This window comes from Podarcis gaigeae (genome assembly GCF_964106915.1).
Source record: "Podarcis gaigeae genome assembly, chromosome: 2".
NCBI classification, from domain to species: domain Eukaryota; kingdom Metazoa; phylum Chordata; class Lepidosauria; order Squamata; family Lacertidae; genus Podarcis; species Podarcis gaigeae.
The window spans coordinates 78,840,161-78,856,519 of record NC_139679.1 but is presented as its reverse complement, the minus strand read 5'-3'; the positions used below and the strand labels follow the sequence as shown (position 1 = coordinate 78,856,519).

General features: G+C 41.5%; 1 protein-coding gene across 2 annotated transcripts in view; it reads left to right on the top strand.

Moving 5' to 3' along the window:
• VGLL4 (vestigial like family member 4) overlaps nucleotides 1–16,359 on the top strand; it is a 102,897-nt gene that overhangs the window by 18,659 nt on the left and 67,879 nt on the right. The window contains exon 1 of one of the 2 annotated variants that reach the window (XM_083726871.1): nucleotides 15,531–16,152. The exons of the other annotated variant lie outside the window; for it this stretch is intronic. Within the exon in view, the coding sequence (XP_083582997.1) occupies nucleotides 16,068–16,152 (85 nt within the window). The 5' untranslated portion in view covers nucleotides 15,531–16,067. Of the gene's footprint in view, nucleotides 1–15,530; nucleotides 16,153–16,359 lie in introns of those variants that run through there. 2 annotated transcript variants of the gene reach the window in all.

The following is a 16,359-nucleotide window of genomic DNA, read 5'->3' as shown; positions in this document are numbered from 1 at the left end:
TAGATTTTAATGGGTTGTTGCAACAGAGAACTGAGACTAAGCACTATCTCTTCTCAGTTGCTTTTTTTGTAGTGACCTGCTTGCCTCTTGTCATGTACTACAATTAAAAGATGTTTGGATCAGAAATTGATGTTATTTATTAAATTGCATAGTTGCTTGCGCTATTCCAAACAAAAAGGAGCACTATGATCTCGGCATCATAAAGAAGCCTTTCCTAGCTTCTAAATGTATACATATGCCTGTTTGCACTGCTAAAAATTCACATCCATTCTGCTTTGATTCCTTAGTTATTTTAGATTCAATGCAAGTTTTTGGTGAGAATTTTAGGAGCAATAAAGATAGAAAAGTTATATACAGTCATACCTCGGGATAATTATGCTTCAGGATAAGTATTTTCAGGTTGTGCTCCGCGGCGACCCGGAAGTAACGGAGCGTGTTACTTCGGGGTTTTGCCGCTCGTACATGCACAGATGGTCAAAATGACATCATGCGCAGAAGCACAGAAGCAGCGAAACGCAACCTGCACACACGCAGATGTGCTGTTGCATCTTATGTTCTATTCAGGACGCAAACGGGGCTCTGGAACGGAGCCCGTTCGCATCCCGAGGTACCACTGTACAGCTTCTGAATGTTCGATGCACTTCATGTACATTATAGTGGAAATGATTGCAAAAAGTACTGGCTTTATTTTCCTTTGGTTAAAACCTACTAAGTTTTACTTTCAGTAGTCTCACTGAAATAAATCGACAAAAGTTATTTGTTTGTTACTTAAAGAATTGTATTCAGCAAAACGCTAAGGAGATTATTTTTAATAATAATAACAACATTTTTTATAAGCTTTCAACAGTGTATAAACAAAACAAGAAGTTTTTCCCATTCCCATCCTCCTCCCTCAGGAAACAAAGAATAATGTATAAGATTTTGTCATAATTCCATAGGCATGGTTGGTGGTTCTACTCATCAGGATGTTTGTTTCAGCATTTTGTGATGGGGTACCAAAGTTTTTTAAAAAAACAAAAACAACAACAACCAGATGTGTTGTTTAAGGCATGTACCCTCTTTGTTAGTTTTTCGGTTAGGGAAATTAGCCATACATTCCGTCTCCATTCTGTGATATTCTTTTTCAGTTCTGTGCTTATAAGCAATCTTGCTAAGGAGATTGTTCTGTCTTTTTTCTGCTTGCCCAGTAGAACAGTCTTACCTCTCCTTCCTTTGTGTATTGTTCTGGGGAATTCTCCTGACCCTCCTGCAGATTTGGGGAGCAAATGAGGGGGACGTCCCACTGATCTATGGGGAATCATTGTGCTGGCTTCCACTAGTGGAATATGGCACACTATGTTTCTATCCTACCCTTCCTCCCAAAGGAGCCCAGGGCAGCAAACACCAAAGGGATACAGGGAGAAACACTTGCATTTGGGAGCCCTACTGGGAGCAGCTCTACCTGAGAGCTCTAGAGTGGAGCCAGCCGCTGCTTAAAGTGGGGATTGTAGTCAGCACTGAATTTAAATTTGAGCTGTGGCTGCAAAGCAGAGGATAGGCCAGATCTGGATCTACTGTATCAGCCTGATCCAGTTCCCCACTCCTTTGGAGTAAACAGTGTGCTTTTTGTCATTTTAAATAAGCTTTAACCAGTAAGTCTGGAACCACCTTTCATTTTATATCAATACGATGCTCTCATATTAGTCCCTTTGCTTTGTTCCTTTCCATCATGAATCACTGTTTAAAAATCAACAAGTGTAAGTGAAAATAGTCACACACCTATGTTTATTTAAGAATAAATGCCAATATAGCAAATGGGGATTTGTTATCCAGTAACCTAATAGCAACCAAGACCATTCATTTCTGCATAACATTCGAGCAAACGTTCACAAATATATTCACACTTCAATACCTTTCTCTGCCCATCTTCAAATGGAAGAGAGGTGGTGGTTTTCTTCCCTTGTGCAGAAGTGAAATTATTATTATTATTATTATTTTAAAATATTCCTGAGTTACAGTTATGATTTCTTAATGGAGACCTCTCCATCTCCCTCTTCTCCAGCCACAAGTGCGCAGAATGCACCTCAATCCGTGACCTCAAAATGAATCTGCATCAGTCTCTTTTTTGGTGGTTCCTCCGCAGTTCCCTTCCTATTGCAACATACTGGTTTTGAACCTCCCATAACTTGAGGCCAAATAGATAGCAAATAGATGTGTTGATGATAGCAACATATTTTCCCCTCATGCGTGTCTTGACCCATTCTCTTTATCATCAAATGGAGTATGGGAAGTGATGAGTGCTGAATCTTCCCTATCTTCCTCCTGCAGCTTACCTATCCTCATTCATTTGGTTCAGGCACTTTCCTGCTCACTTCTGGGTATTAGAGCAACGAAAGAAGACAAGTGCCAAGAACCGCTGACTAAAAGAAGATAGTATATATTTCCATTTTAATGTTAAAGTAGCTGTGCCTTCTGCTTTGCATTGTGATGTCATGTCAGAATTTGGTACTGAGGGGTGGACTTTAGCCCATCACTGTGACTCTAGGGTAAAAAGAGAATTACTAATTTACATCCCAACTGGTTTTTAAGAACGATGCATTGGTGCAATTCAAGCCACCCGGAAGACGTGTATCTGTTAACTGCTTATTATTTCCACATAATGCCTATTATTAACTGTGTGTTATAACTGCCTGTTATTTCTACAAAATGCTTTAAAAATTATTCACAAAATGTGTGATGCAATAAATAGAAGAACCCTTGGCACTCATCTGCGCCACTCTGCCCGTGCTAGAGCATTAAGCTGAAGTTGCATCCCAGTTCTTTATTTTAAGAATGTGGTTCCTTCTTTGATCGGAAGGTACAGATATAGTTTAAATAAGGAACTGAGATTTGAATATCTCTGCACCCTCAAATATGTTCTGGGCTATTCTTAATGATACATATCACCAATGCCTTCTAAGGTTCCATATGCCCTATAAGCCCTGTATGCTACAGCGGCATATATTTTTGTTTTTGAACATGTACTATCCAACAGAAGGCATAGAACATAGATAAGGAACTGGATTCTTTTAGGGCATGGCCTGCTAATTAGATGGATGTATGAGTATGAGTGGCCCAAAGTTTTGGGGTATAGAGATGTGGGATTTGGAAGGAGGTATTTGAAATGGAGAAACCGAGGGCAGTGGGGGGTTTGGATCCCCCTCCCCTGCCACTTTGTGCTCAAAATTGCGGTCTCCCAAAGTTAATTTTCATAGTGAAAAATGTACAATGATATGTCCTAATGGGCAGGCACATAACCTATTGTTTACACTGTTGGGCTGCATAAAGCATTGGTCTGATTCACATGTAATACTAAGCTATATTATAGCTCGCTGTCAACATGCAAGCATACTGTTGCCTAGGATGAAAACTGTTGCCACTTGACTCTTCTCCTGCTACACTACCTAGAGATAAGCCTTAGCTTGACTCAGCATGATGTCCAATCGCAGAATCATGATTTGTCTCAAGCAGCTGTGGTTTTCTTCCTGGGTGCCATCATGCATACTTGTTCATGGTAAGTCATAGTTTGACTTAGTGGCCATGTTCACATGCAACACTGTGACCCTTCCACCCAGGAGAGGCATTGTGATCATATTTTGGCACCTCTGCTTGAAACACCATCTATGCTTCCTGTTCATACACATCACTAGTGAAAGTGGTATGGCAATAAGCAACAAATAGGTATTCAAAGGTTTGCCCCTAGTTCGACATTTTGGTTCATCCTAATTAAAGTATTGCATAACTGTGGGGTTTGAACAAATAGCTAGGTGACTTTTCTTGCTGTTTCACTGTTCATGTTGCAGTTTATAAGTGACATTCTTATGAATAAATGCATGTAGCTTTGTAAACTACCATTTTTAGTTCAACACATAAGTCTAATTCCATCCATCCAAGAGGACCACACTTGTTGAGAACTGAGATCAATAAGCAAGACAGGAGAATTGCCCTTGAACACTGCAGGCGCACACACGTTTGGGCTCATTTGTTTTGAAATCGAAATAGTAAAAAAATCATAATACGATAACTTAAAATGTGGGAGATGTCTGAATGCTTTCTTTTTCAAAGCATACTTGAATTTTAATAATAGGGTGAGAAGTAAAATATAAAAACATAGTCTGTCGTCGAAGGTCTCTTTGCTGAAAGACAGAGATTCTGTTCTGTTCTGTTCTCCATGACTCAAGTTTCTACTCTGAACTTTTAATGGTAGGAGTCATGTGTGCCACAGATGGCTTTTCTAACAATTACCCCTGTAAAATGAAGTGTAATTCATGTATCCCGCTATGCTGAAGTCACCTTGATTACTCATGAGGAAACTATGCAAAAAGTGAGCAGTAGGAGCTGCTACTACTACTCATGAACACACATCTGAACATGACAAAAGTACAGAGGCTTACAAAGATTTGTGTAGCAATTACTCTTCCCTTTTTGAATTACTTCAGTTGACATATGGACAACAGAGAGGCAATTATGAAGCAAGGGTTAAGGGGCTGGCCTTTATCAGCCGAGTGTTCTTGCCTTATGGTAACGATCAGCATGGAAGATAGCCACATTTACAACTTGTGTAAAGGCATCATAGTCCTTTTGCTACATCAGGAGAAGGACTGTAACCAAAGTAGTGTCAATGCCTTGCTGTTCGTAGTTTTATACAGTCCTAATGCTAGCAGAGGCAAAGGGGCTCAGAAGGGCCTTCCACCATTCTGATCTGACTGTGTTGCCTAGCATAACGCATGACCCAGAAATCTGCCCTGGGTGACCAGTTGAGACTTTGGCTCTGTTCCTAGGGAAGGAACTAGCAGGGCCATAGATCTGTAGGCTTGGGGCATTGCATTTTGGATAAGTTAAGGCGGCAGGTGACAACCACGGACATGAACCAAGCTTGGCTCCATTCAAAACTGGCACAACTGTCCACCTATGGGGAAGGGAAGATGGTCAGTGCTGCTGCTGTGGCAGAAGAGAGGACAAAATACTCCACAACTGCATTGCGTGGGAGGGGGGAGAGAGTGTATTTTTGGGAGGGGAGTTGGCAGCACCATACCAAGGGCCTCCAGAAGTCTGGGCCTGGTTTTATATGATGCAGATAAATACATACAACATACAAAATAGATGCTTCAGTTGAGGCTTAATAGTTTAATCCTCTACATGTATGCTCAGGAATAAATCCCAATGGGTTTATTCGTATTTGATGGCTGCCTAAATCTCTCACTGGTATGCCTCTAAATACCAGCTCTTGGGAATCACACATGGGAAGAGTACTGTTGTGCTCATGCCCTGCTTGTGGGCTTCCCATGGGCACCTGGTTGGCCATTGTGAGAAAAGGATGCTGGACTAGATGAACCTTTGATCTGATTCAGCAGGACTCTTCAGTTAAGTAGGACTTTCATTTGTGCTCAGATTTACAGTGGTACCTTGGGTTACATATGCTTTAGGTTACAGACTCCGCTAACCCAGAAATAGTACCTTGGGTTAAGAACTTTGCTTCAGGATGAGAGCAGAAATCGCACAGCAGCTGCACGGCAGCAGCAGGAGGCCCCATTAGCTAAAGTGGTGCTTCAGGTTAAGAACAGTTTCAGGTGAAGAACGGACCTTCAGAACGAATTAAGTTCTTAACCCGAGGTACCACTGTAGTTACTCCGGTAAAAACATGATTTCAACAGAATCAATCCCCATAAAGTCTTCTAAAGGAGAGAGTTGTAGTTCCTTACACGACACTGAGTAGGGTGTGTGGTATTGGGGAACCATTGTGTTCTGAGCTCCTTGTTAGAGAATACATAGACTGGTCATAGATTGAAGTCAAGAATGTCTCTGCTCTGCTGACTTGTGAAGACAGTGCATTCGTTTAACATTTGCTACAAACTTGTCAGAGCAGTTTTCTTTCTGTCTCTGTCTTCTGGTTAGCCCCAGGAGGAATTCTGACTCAGCTTCCTTATGGGTGCTGTTGCTGCAGTACAGCTTCTACCTATTTCCGCCAAAGTGCCTTAGGCTGCAAAATCAGTAATTCACCTCCAATCTTTCATTACTGCTTTTCTTGGTATTTGCCCGCCCCCCCCCCTGACTTTGGCAAGCTGGATTTTTAAAAGCCATGGGTGGAATTAAAAGGTGTGCTGTTATTACCAGCGTTCCATCTGCGCAAGCATATCAGCTTGCCAGATGATATAATCCCCCCCACCCCTGTTCTGGGAGTACTCTTGATACCCCAAATATTTCAGGGGGCATAGGGAGGAGCAGGAAAGTCGTGTTTGTTACCTGAATTCTACCCCATGTTTCCTGTTTTCAAATTTTGACATATTTCAGATGCTACACTTTCTCTGAAAGTTTCTAGAGTTAGTCCAGCTTTGCTTTGCTTTCCAGGTGGACACTTTAGATAGGGGTGGCACCAAAAGCTGCAGATAGTGGAGGCACTATGCAACAACATTGGAACGAGAAGAACAAAGAAGGGCAATGTAGGTTTTGAAAAGGTGCGAGCTGTCTTTCATTTCGTGAAATAGAATCTGTATGATACTAGGGAAAGGAGAGAGACTGCTCACCCCTATAGCTTTCCCTATGACTGCACAGACAGGCATGTACGAACATCACTGTAAAGAGGAGGTACACTGTTCAGTGTCTCTTGGCTTTCCAGTGCACTGTAATTCCAGCAGGTCAGACAAGTTCTGCATGAAAAGACTCATGAATTACTAAACTGTTTTAAATGGAGAGGGTGTGGTATTGAGCAAAAGATAGTAGTGAGCCAGGAAATTGATTCCTCAGGCAATTCTCATCATTTATGTATTTCATTAATTATATTTCCTTACTTTGCCCTTTGCAAAATAGGTGGTGTTGCAGGTGATACTGGTATGCTGGATGAATTTTAACCCATTTTCTAAGTAGGATTCTATTCTTGCATAACAATGTTGGTTCCTTGAGAGGAGTAATCTATCACTACTGTACAAGATAAGTCTTCTATATACAGGTTTTCTTTGGTGAGACTTCTGAGGGGTAAGAGTCCATGGTATTCCTGAATTCCTTTCTAGTGCATGGACTATAAATCCAACACACAGTGCTCCTTTCTAATGCTTTTGGTTGCCACTTGGCTAGGAACTCCCCTTCCTGGCCTAAGCTGATCCTGGCAAACTGAGTAGAAGCATTAGCCAGAGTGTTTGAGTTGTATGTAATACAAGTCCTGCTCAGAACAGAGCAATTGAAATTAATGGACAGGAATAACTTGGGTCCATTAATTTCACTTGGCCTAGTGTGAGTAGGGCTCACATTGGATATAACTTGTGGAATGCTCTCCTCAGGAAAGTTTGCCTGACGCCTTCATTATACACCTTTAGGCAAAAACATTCCTTTTTAACCAGGCCTTTGGTTAATTTGATTGACATGCTATGCCATTTTAAAATATATGTGTGTGGGGGGGGTGCTATTACAGGTGAAGATAGAAATCAGTGTCCAAGCAATGCTGCAATATTTTGTTTTGAATTGCTGACCGTAGCATGGGGAAAGGTTTGGGCTCTGCTTCAGGCATCAAAATGCCTTGGACCAGCACCAATCCCTTGGCTTCATTTTGCAAAAGCAGTGTCTCCTAATGAAGTTGAATGGAGAAAAATACATGGCTAGAAGAGGCAACCTGAAAAATACCACTGGGTTTGGGAAAAGTGTACTTGCAAAAAACAACAACTAAGAGGCATGTAACAAAGCTTGCTATATTTAGTAGATGTCAGCATCACTCTTATTATGCTGAATTTTTGAATATTATAGGATAAAGGGTTTTTAGTTTTGTTTGCACTTGCCACTGCAGGCAGAATTACTCTTCTGTGAGGGTTAGCTTATTTTTAAAAGTATTATCTTAATCTTCTTAATCTGAATGTTTGTGAGCAAGATCTAATTCCTTGCTCCCATAATGTGTTTAACAAAACTTCTTAATAAGAGTAGGAAAAAAGTTAATGAAAATACACCTAATTACTGTAATAGGCATTGCCTTTCTGCTTCAGATAACTACAATTTCTTAAATATACACTTTTATAGGTAATAGTTCAGTTACATGTTCTGTTGACATGAAGTGCATTGGCTAAGAGTCAGGATGTCCCTGTTTCAAATGTCACCTTAGTCATAAATCTGTTAACAGCCAAGACCTTATCAGTGTGTTTTTCTCTATATCTGTATAACAAAATACGTATTTGCATGTGGACACACACATCAAGCATTCCTGACTCTTAGTCAGCATGCTTAAGTTTCCAAAATGTGACTCTAGTTTTCTTTTTTAATCTCAGTGACCTTTTGTATGTGTGCGTTTAAAAACAAGATAGTTTTTCTATTTTAAAAAGAGAACAATACAAATCTGAATATTCAAATATATTTAGGACACAGAGAAGACTCATCTAGATGGGCTTATAGATGAACTTTTAAAATAAAAATAGGAAGGTACAGAGTCTGAGGCCTGTGCCTGAAGGTGCCAGTGAAGCTTTTGCAGGTGTCATGATACCTGTGGGTGCTAGGGCTGGGCGATATCAGCTTCTCAGCATGGTGATATATCTCCAGCCAAACATCTCAATATAGTGATACATCATGATGTTAAAAAGCGGAGGGAGGAACAAGCAGCATCTGCCCCGGCCCTGTGAGGTGGCAGGCTGAAACCACTGCCGCTTCCACCACCACCACCGCCCAGTGCAGAGAGGGAGGAAGCCGGAGAAGATAACACACAGGTAAATGCCCCCTGCGATATACCGCTGGGTGAAGGCGCCATCACACTCTGGTCCTCAAACTGGTCCTGGGTGATGTATCGATATCTTGCCCAGGACTAGTGGGTGTTGGGTTTGTGACCCCTGCTTTTGGATCAGGCAGGATAGACATACTACCTGGCTTTCATGTCTTCATAGGTTGTGATATTACTGGTTTTGCTTGTCAAGGGAATCTCTCTTGTTGCCTTCCCAGCTTAGATTGGGTGCAGCACTATTGGATGCCAGTTTTCTGGGCAGCGTGGTGGCCAGTTTGAATGCTCCCACTGCAGTACATGTGGGCATGGCAACATGTGGATGTCCTACCCCCATGGAAAATCGCCTGTTGGAGGCTGACTGAAGCTGGGACTTGTCGGAGGCTTGATGCTACTGAAGCCTGTTTCCATGGATCCTCACAGATGTTGTGGGGTTGTGCATTCCCTCCACAGAGGGAAAAGCCATGACCTAATCCTGTTCCACACATTCCCCACAAAACCCACACATCTAACAGAGTGCTCCTGGACAAAGACTAGTTCTCAAAAACCAAGGAAGCAATTGCAGTTTTTTCCAGTTGCCTGTAGGGGACAGTGTTGTATTAAATATATATCTAGAAATTTATGTCTGTATGTGTCCTAGAATTCCCCTAACAATTCCTTTGTTACAGTGGCGAGAGGGGCGGCCGAAGAGTTTTCTGGAACCTCAAAGACTTGTGGCGTAATTTTCTTCTGAACTAGGCGCCACTTTATGTATCTGATAATGTGTAATGTTCAGATGGCAGTTACATAGTGGTTACAGAGAGAGAGAGAGAGATTGTAAACAAAGGACCCAAAAGGCCATAAAATGCAAGAGATAGTAGTAGGTCTGTAGTATTACTAATCTGAGCTGAAATGTATGCAAGATAAGAACAGAAGAGCCCATTCATAGCAGCAGTTACTGCTAATTATCTATTTTGCTACGCTGGCCTTGTATAATGCCTATAGTGGAAAAGAAACTCACATTCTTTTAAGTCTGATTTGAACGGAACGTGTGTCTTTGTGTGTGTGTGTGTGAGAGAGAGAGAGAGAGAGAGAGAGAGAGAGAGATATACATACATAGCCATTTGTATTCATCTCCCTCCTCCCCCCAATGTGTCACACACAGTTGGCCAACGGTGTTTTTTTTTCCTACACAAAAGAATGCAAGTCCACTGAATCTAACATATCATAGCTTTTAAGGTGCCACGAGGCTTTTTTGTGTTTGCTGTTGAAAATATTTATAGTGCAGTGGTACCTCTGGTTACGTACTTAATTCATTCCGTTCTTAACCTGAAACTGTTCTTAACCTGAAGCACCACTTTAGCTAATGGGGCCTCCTGCTGCTGCTGCCACGCAATTTCTGTTCTCATTCTGAAGCAAAGTTCTTAACCCGAGGTACTATTTCTGGGTTAGCGGAGTCTGTAACCTGAAGCGTATGTAACCTGAGGTACCCCACTGTATTTCTAAATGCTAGAGTAGTGCAAAGCAACAACCAACATCCTGAAATGAAAGACTTGGTGGTTTCTGGCTAATGTGAATAAGTATTATCAATAAATGTAGATTATGAAAGACGCTGGTATTTGTATTTCTCATGTCCAGAACGCATTGCACAATGACACATGCTTAGTCCTGATTGTATTTCAGTCTGTGCTTCATGCATACTGGTTACATTCTTACTGAATTATTTTATAAGGCCTGTGGGAATCATTTCCTTGGAATAACAGACAAAGCACATTTTTTAAATGTTAAAGGTGCTTTTTAGAGGGAATTTACAACTTCTTTGCAATAATGTTTATTAGCGTGTGTATGGGGATGAGTACTTTGGGTACACTGGATTTCATATAGTGGGGCTTAAGGCTAGGTAGTGAGGGAAGCAATTTTCCTGTCGCTTGCAGCCTTGCCCCTGCCCCCTGCAATATATCACTGACAATTGCTGCCCAAAGTAGGGGGAGATATTTCCATTTATGTTCCCTAGCAACCTTATGCCAAATTTGCTCCAGAACGTTGACAGATACGTGATTGGATGAGGTGAATCGTACTGAGGGAATTAGCAGCATCTTGGTGTGTGACATCAGTTACCTGGATAAGGCTGTTGGTCTATGTGTCAATCGCTGTGATTCAATATCTCACTGCCCTGTCTCAGATAAATAGATGTACAGCTCTCCCCACCCCACAGCCTATTATGGAAGCTCATAGCCTGTTGCACTGAGCTATGCCTCCAAGGTGAGAAACTGCCAGTGCATCGTTTTTGTGAATGTATCTCTTGCCTCTTGCCTGTGAGACTAGACATTGTCTGCTTGCAGTGCCCCTGTATCTAGCGCTGCTTCTGGATGTCTGGGTGGTGGCAGTGGCCAGGAATGAGCCCCCCCCTAAGATTATTATGCCACCTACACCCTTTCACAGAATCATTGTGTCCTGTTTCTATCCCATTTGCCTTAGTAATAGCCATCCTGGTACATGCTGTATGGCGCTGCTGTTCAGGAGAATTCAGAAATGCAGCTGCTATACTAGTCACTGACCCTTGGAATACATCAAGGGGTTGTCCAGTAGTAGCTCTGCACTAGTGGAAAATGCTTCTGCTTGTAACTCTCCTGTACTCCAGCCCTCAGTTTGCAGTGGGTAGTGTGGATTAGTGAAAATCAGGTACCATGTCTGTGCAAAGCCACCACTGGATCCAGTCTGTAATTCCCCTCCTTAGGTGGCAGGCTGACACAAAGAGAATAACTAGAGTGAGCAATACATTCAGGTGGGTGAGTGGAATCCTTAAAAGGTGCAGTGCTTCAGACCATTTAGGAGATGACAGTGGCAACACAGCACTTTGAATTGGGCTCAGAAGTAGCCTGGAGGACAACGACGATTATACTTAAGATGATTATACTTTTTTGGTAGTAATGCTCCCTCCTGTGAAAAGGCTCTTACTCTTGCACCTTGCTTCACTTTGGATACACTTTGAAAATGGTGCCTATCTCCCCAAACAGCATTTGTATTGTTGTTGTCCGTAGCTTTAGTTTTAATCTGCTTCTGCTGATCTTGTTGTTTGCTACCTTGTGGGTCCTTTGAAGTGCAGATGGTTAAGGTATGTGCACATTGCAATGCCTTGCTTGCTTTGTGGAGTGGGGAGCCACAGTTCTAATCTTGCTGTCTCTTCCCCCTCCCTATTGGAATGTATGATAGGCTTTGCCCTTGTGGGGGTCATATTTAAATCTGTCAAGGATTTAAGTGGTTGTGTGCCAGCATCCAGCTTGCCATGCTGTCACTAGACCTGCTTTCACAGTGTGCATTCTTCCTTGTCCAATTGGCTCTCTTCCCTCTCGCTTGCAAATTGCTTTTTCCTCTTGTGCAGACACCAATTACAGCATTGTCTGTGTGGAATGCCTGATACCACAGCAAGCCCTGAGCCTTTCTCTGGGGTGGGCGTAGCTTTTGCTTTTTGGACAAATGTCCTATATACTGGCCTACGGACAGGGCTGGTTGCTGTGTCTGGAACAGTACACGCCTTTCTTTTCTCACCCATAGGATTGTTCCTGGCAAAATGCTTGTCTGGGTGCTGTGGCTTTCTTTGTTTTTGCCGTCAGGGGATTAACTGAGGACCCTAATGAAGCTTGTGGCGACAGGTGTCAGTTTGCTGTTCCTCGAGTCATTGGAGCATGGAGTCATCATAAGAAGGAGAGATACTGAGGGGTGGGGTGGGGTTGTTGATTTCATTCATGTTATTATCATGGTGTGTCTAACATTGCTGGTCTTTGGTGCCTTCCCAAACTGGGTACTGTAGAGATGTGTTCTGCACTTGGTGTGATGATTCTTGGGTCCCAGTTGCCAGGCATGTTGTAGAAGTAGCCATCAGTGTTGCTGCAATTGTTTGTTTCTACTGATAGAGTTTTGCTTTCTACTTCATTGCTGAGAGTGCAGAGGATTATGCTAGTGGGGCACTGGTGTAGTCCCAAAGTAAATGAAAACTTATTAGGAGACCGAATGAAAACAGGCTGTTATCAAAGTCCACAAAGAAATAGCATGAGTGCATAAAAAAAAGGTTAGCTAAAATTTATAGAGATACTAGTCTGCAAGATGCTCTACAATTTTAGAAATAAAAGCAGTATGAAAGAAACTTAGCATTGTTGATTTTATGAAGGTAAATTTTAAACTGAAAATGCAAATTCAGACAACCCAATAAGAGAACTATGACCGAATAACCAAACGATCAAGAGACCCTCAAAATAAATGACCTTTATGAAAAAGTTAGTTGCCTTTATGAAGAAGTCAACCTTCTAGTGTGAACCCATGTTTATATTTACTATACCCTCATATGCTGCCAGAGCTACTTACAGTATACTAATAAAATAATAATAATAAAAAGTCAGACAAGACAAATCTAATTTCTTTAGATTGGTTGGTAAGGGAGTTTGGATGGAAAATGGATTGAACAAGGCTTTTTGATACTTTTCTACAGACACAATCATAAGTAAAACGAGTGCACTGGGAACAGAAGATAGCACTGAAAGGTTGGATAGACATGTTATTTGAAAACTAGGAAATAAACAGTAGTCTGCAAGTTTCATTTTTTTAGATTATTTCTTTTTTGATACCTTAATTGCAGTAAGAAGTGCAAAACTGAGTTTGTTCACCAGAAGCATTTCCCCTTTGAAAGATTTTTATCTTAAATCCTTATATAGCCATCTTTTAAAAAAATAGCTTTGAGAATTTTAAAAGCTACTGGGGGAAGGGGATTCTTGGAATACCTTCTGGTAGGAAGCAAAAATAAATAAATCCATGTGCTGGTCATATTCCTCTAAATTTCTGCACACCTCCTTTGGAAGACTATAAATATTGGTTGATTCTGGTTTAAGTCTTTTAAATCTAGGATCAAAGCATTACAATGAATTTTAGTTTGCACTCCTAGACACAGTACTCCAATAGCTTCTCATGCCATGTCCTTTAAGAAAGTTTCAAGGCCAGAAGATCCCATTTATCTAGAAACTTGTTTTATTGCTGAATTGTTTCATACAATTAGAAAGCATTCCTTGATATCCAGACTAAATTTGTCTTGTTTCAACTTTAACATTACTACTTGTTTTTCCTTCAAGGACTCTGATAACTGGCTGTTTCTACCCCTTCCACTGCTTTTTAGCAGCCTTTTGAAAAGCGCCTTAATCTCTTTTCTAAGTCTCTGGTTCTCAAATAATGGCATGGTTTGCACCACTACCCTAAAATCTGCTACACAGCACATCCAGAACTATGCAGTGCCCTCGATGTAGCTGGGGCAATGCTGCCAGGTTCTTGCAGTGAATTTCCATCTCCAGTGCAAGCAGACGTGGTCAGAGACCACATTTAGAAACTGGGAACTGAGCAAGGAAGTAAACAGCAATGCCCCTTTTCCTAAGCCAATCAAAGGGGGCACACAAAATGTGGGCCAGGGAAGCACTCTCCCAGAATAGACTTCCTGCATCCTTTCTGGCTGGAGTCCCGTGACTGAAGCTTTCCATGCTATCTGCAACATGAAAAATAGACCATATTTAGACAATCTTCTTTATAAAATAAACATCACAATGTGGCATCAAGCTCTGATGAAGAAGAATCCAGCACCTTCTGCGGCATTCTGTTCCACTGGTGAACACTTGTGTTTCCCCCTCACCCCCACCCCAAGAAGCTCTTCCTATTGTTTGGTCGAAACATTGTGTTTTAAGAAGTTTACACTTGGGAGAGGCATTTAAACTGCTTTTGGGTTACAGTGACATTCTCTTGGAACGTGTATCAAATGAAGAAATTTGACTTGTAAAATGTAGGCGTAAGCGTGATAAGTGGCAGCCTCAGTAGAAGCTTGGTATTTAATTCTCTTTTCCTAAGCGATACTTGCTTCAAAATGTCCCATTAAATCCTGGCAAATATGCTTAGGATTGCAACCTTCAGCTCCTTAAAATAATTTTAAATTGTACTTGATGAAGATAGGATATTATTGTCAAAGTATTGGCTATCTCACTGCCTGGCTCCACCCTGCCCTCCGACCCCAATTTTAGTTTTAAGGCATTGATCTGCTATGGAGGAAGCAACGGATTGAATTTTATTGGCTCAGGATTTATATAATGACTGGTTATGGATGCTCTACCTCGTGGGATGATATACTTGCATCTGTATAAACAACTAGGAAAGTTTAGGTTCAAGGTTTGGAGTGTAGGAAAACAAACCACATCCTGAAATAAGAGCAGTGCAGAGAGAAATCCCTTTTGTTTCTTTCAAGGCAGAGAACGATCAAATAGTAAAACCCTTAGATACTAAAATATCCCCTTTATAACTATTTTTTTTTTAAAAAAATTACGGCATAAAACTTTAATAAATATTATTTTTTTAAAAAAATTTTTTTTCAAGTTTCTATGACTGTTTCAAATGTACCAATTTACTGAATACACAATAGAAAGACAATAATTATTTCTCTTGATGTGTTTCTGGCTCAAGTGCAGGTAACAAAGACATAACATTTTTTTTAAAAAAAAAACAGCGTGTTGTCATAGTTGAAGGGAGATTCATTTGGAGTTGCAAAAAGCTTATAAGCACAATTAAACTGAAACAGGGAGAAAATTAAAAGAGGCTTTTGGCTTCTGCTCCAGCCATTTCAAAACTCCTTTCGGGGGGGGGGGAGTTGCGTGTGTATCTAGCTAGCGCTCTAAGTAAGACTTGCTGCTTATTTCTTTTTCAATTGTGCAGCGGCAACTCGGCTTCCAGTAAGGGCAGAATCTGACATGGCCACTTCTGTGCAGTCTTCAGCTCCTCCTCCTTCCCTGTCTTGCCTTCAAACACTCAATACATTTAGAGACTGATCTTGTGCAGAAAATATCCCTGACATTTGAAGAGCTCCAGGGATTCACTGAGCATGCTCAGTCATCTCCGTCTGCTAGAAAGAGGAAGCTAGTTTACATAGGAGTCATACCAAGCATAGCCTGCATGTCAGTGCAGTTAACTTGCAGCGGGCTGTGAGGAGAATTAGCATGTCTTTGTCCTAGGAAGTCTTTGCCATTCCAGTTTCCCCCTCCCCCGCCCGAAATTTGGCGTCAGATCTGTAAGCAATTTTTAATTGCAATTGGACACAATACATTTCAAACTCTGTCTTCGTTTCTGAAGCCTTGGAGGGGGATTTCCCCCCCTTTGCCTTCCTTTTTTTTAAAAACTCGGTTGTGTTTTTTTTTAAAATATACTTTGTTTTGATTAGTCGGAGGCTGGGCCTTGAGCTTGTGGAACTCGGGAAAGAGCCAGGAGCTACTCGCAACAGCATTTCCCCCGTGTTTTTGTCGCTGATTTTTTGGGGGGGTGTTCAGGGCGGAAGCAAGCAAGCTGGTCTTCTTTGCTAGCCCGCTCAATGCTATTTATGAAGATGGACCTGTTGAACTACCAGTACTTGGACAAGATGAACAACAATATTGGCATTCTCCGCCAATATGAAGGTAACTTAAGATTCACGCCGCGCTCCGGCGTTATGTCTTTGTGAGTTTGTGCTGATATCTTTTGCTTGCTTGATTTGGGCAGTGGCCTGCCTTTTCTGCGTGGAAATGCTGATTTCTATCTCTCTCTCTCTCTCTCTCTCTCTCTCTCTCTCTCTCTCTCTTCCCCCCCCCATTTTAAAGCTAGGCGTTTTGTGTTTTGTCCGGGAG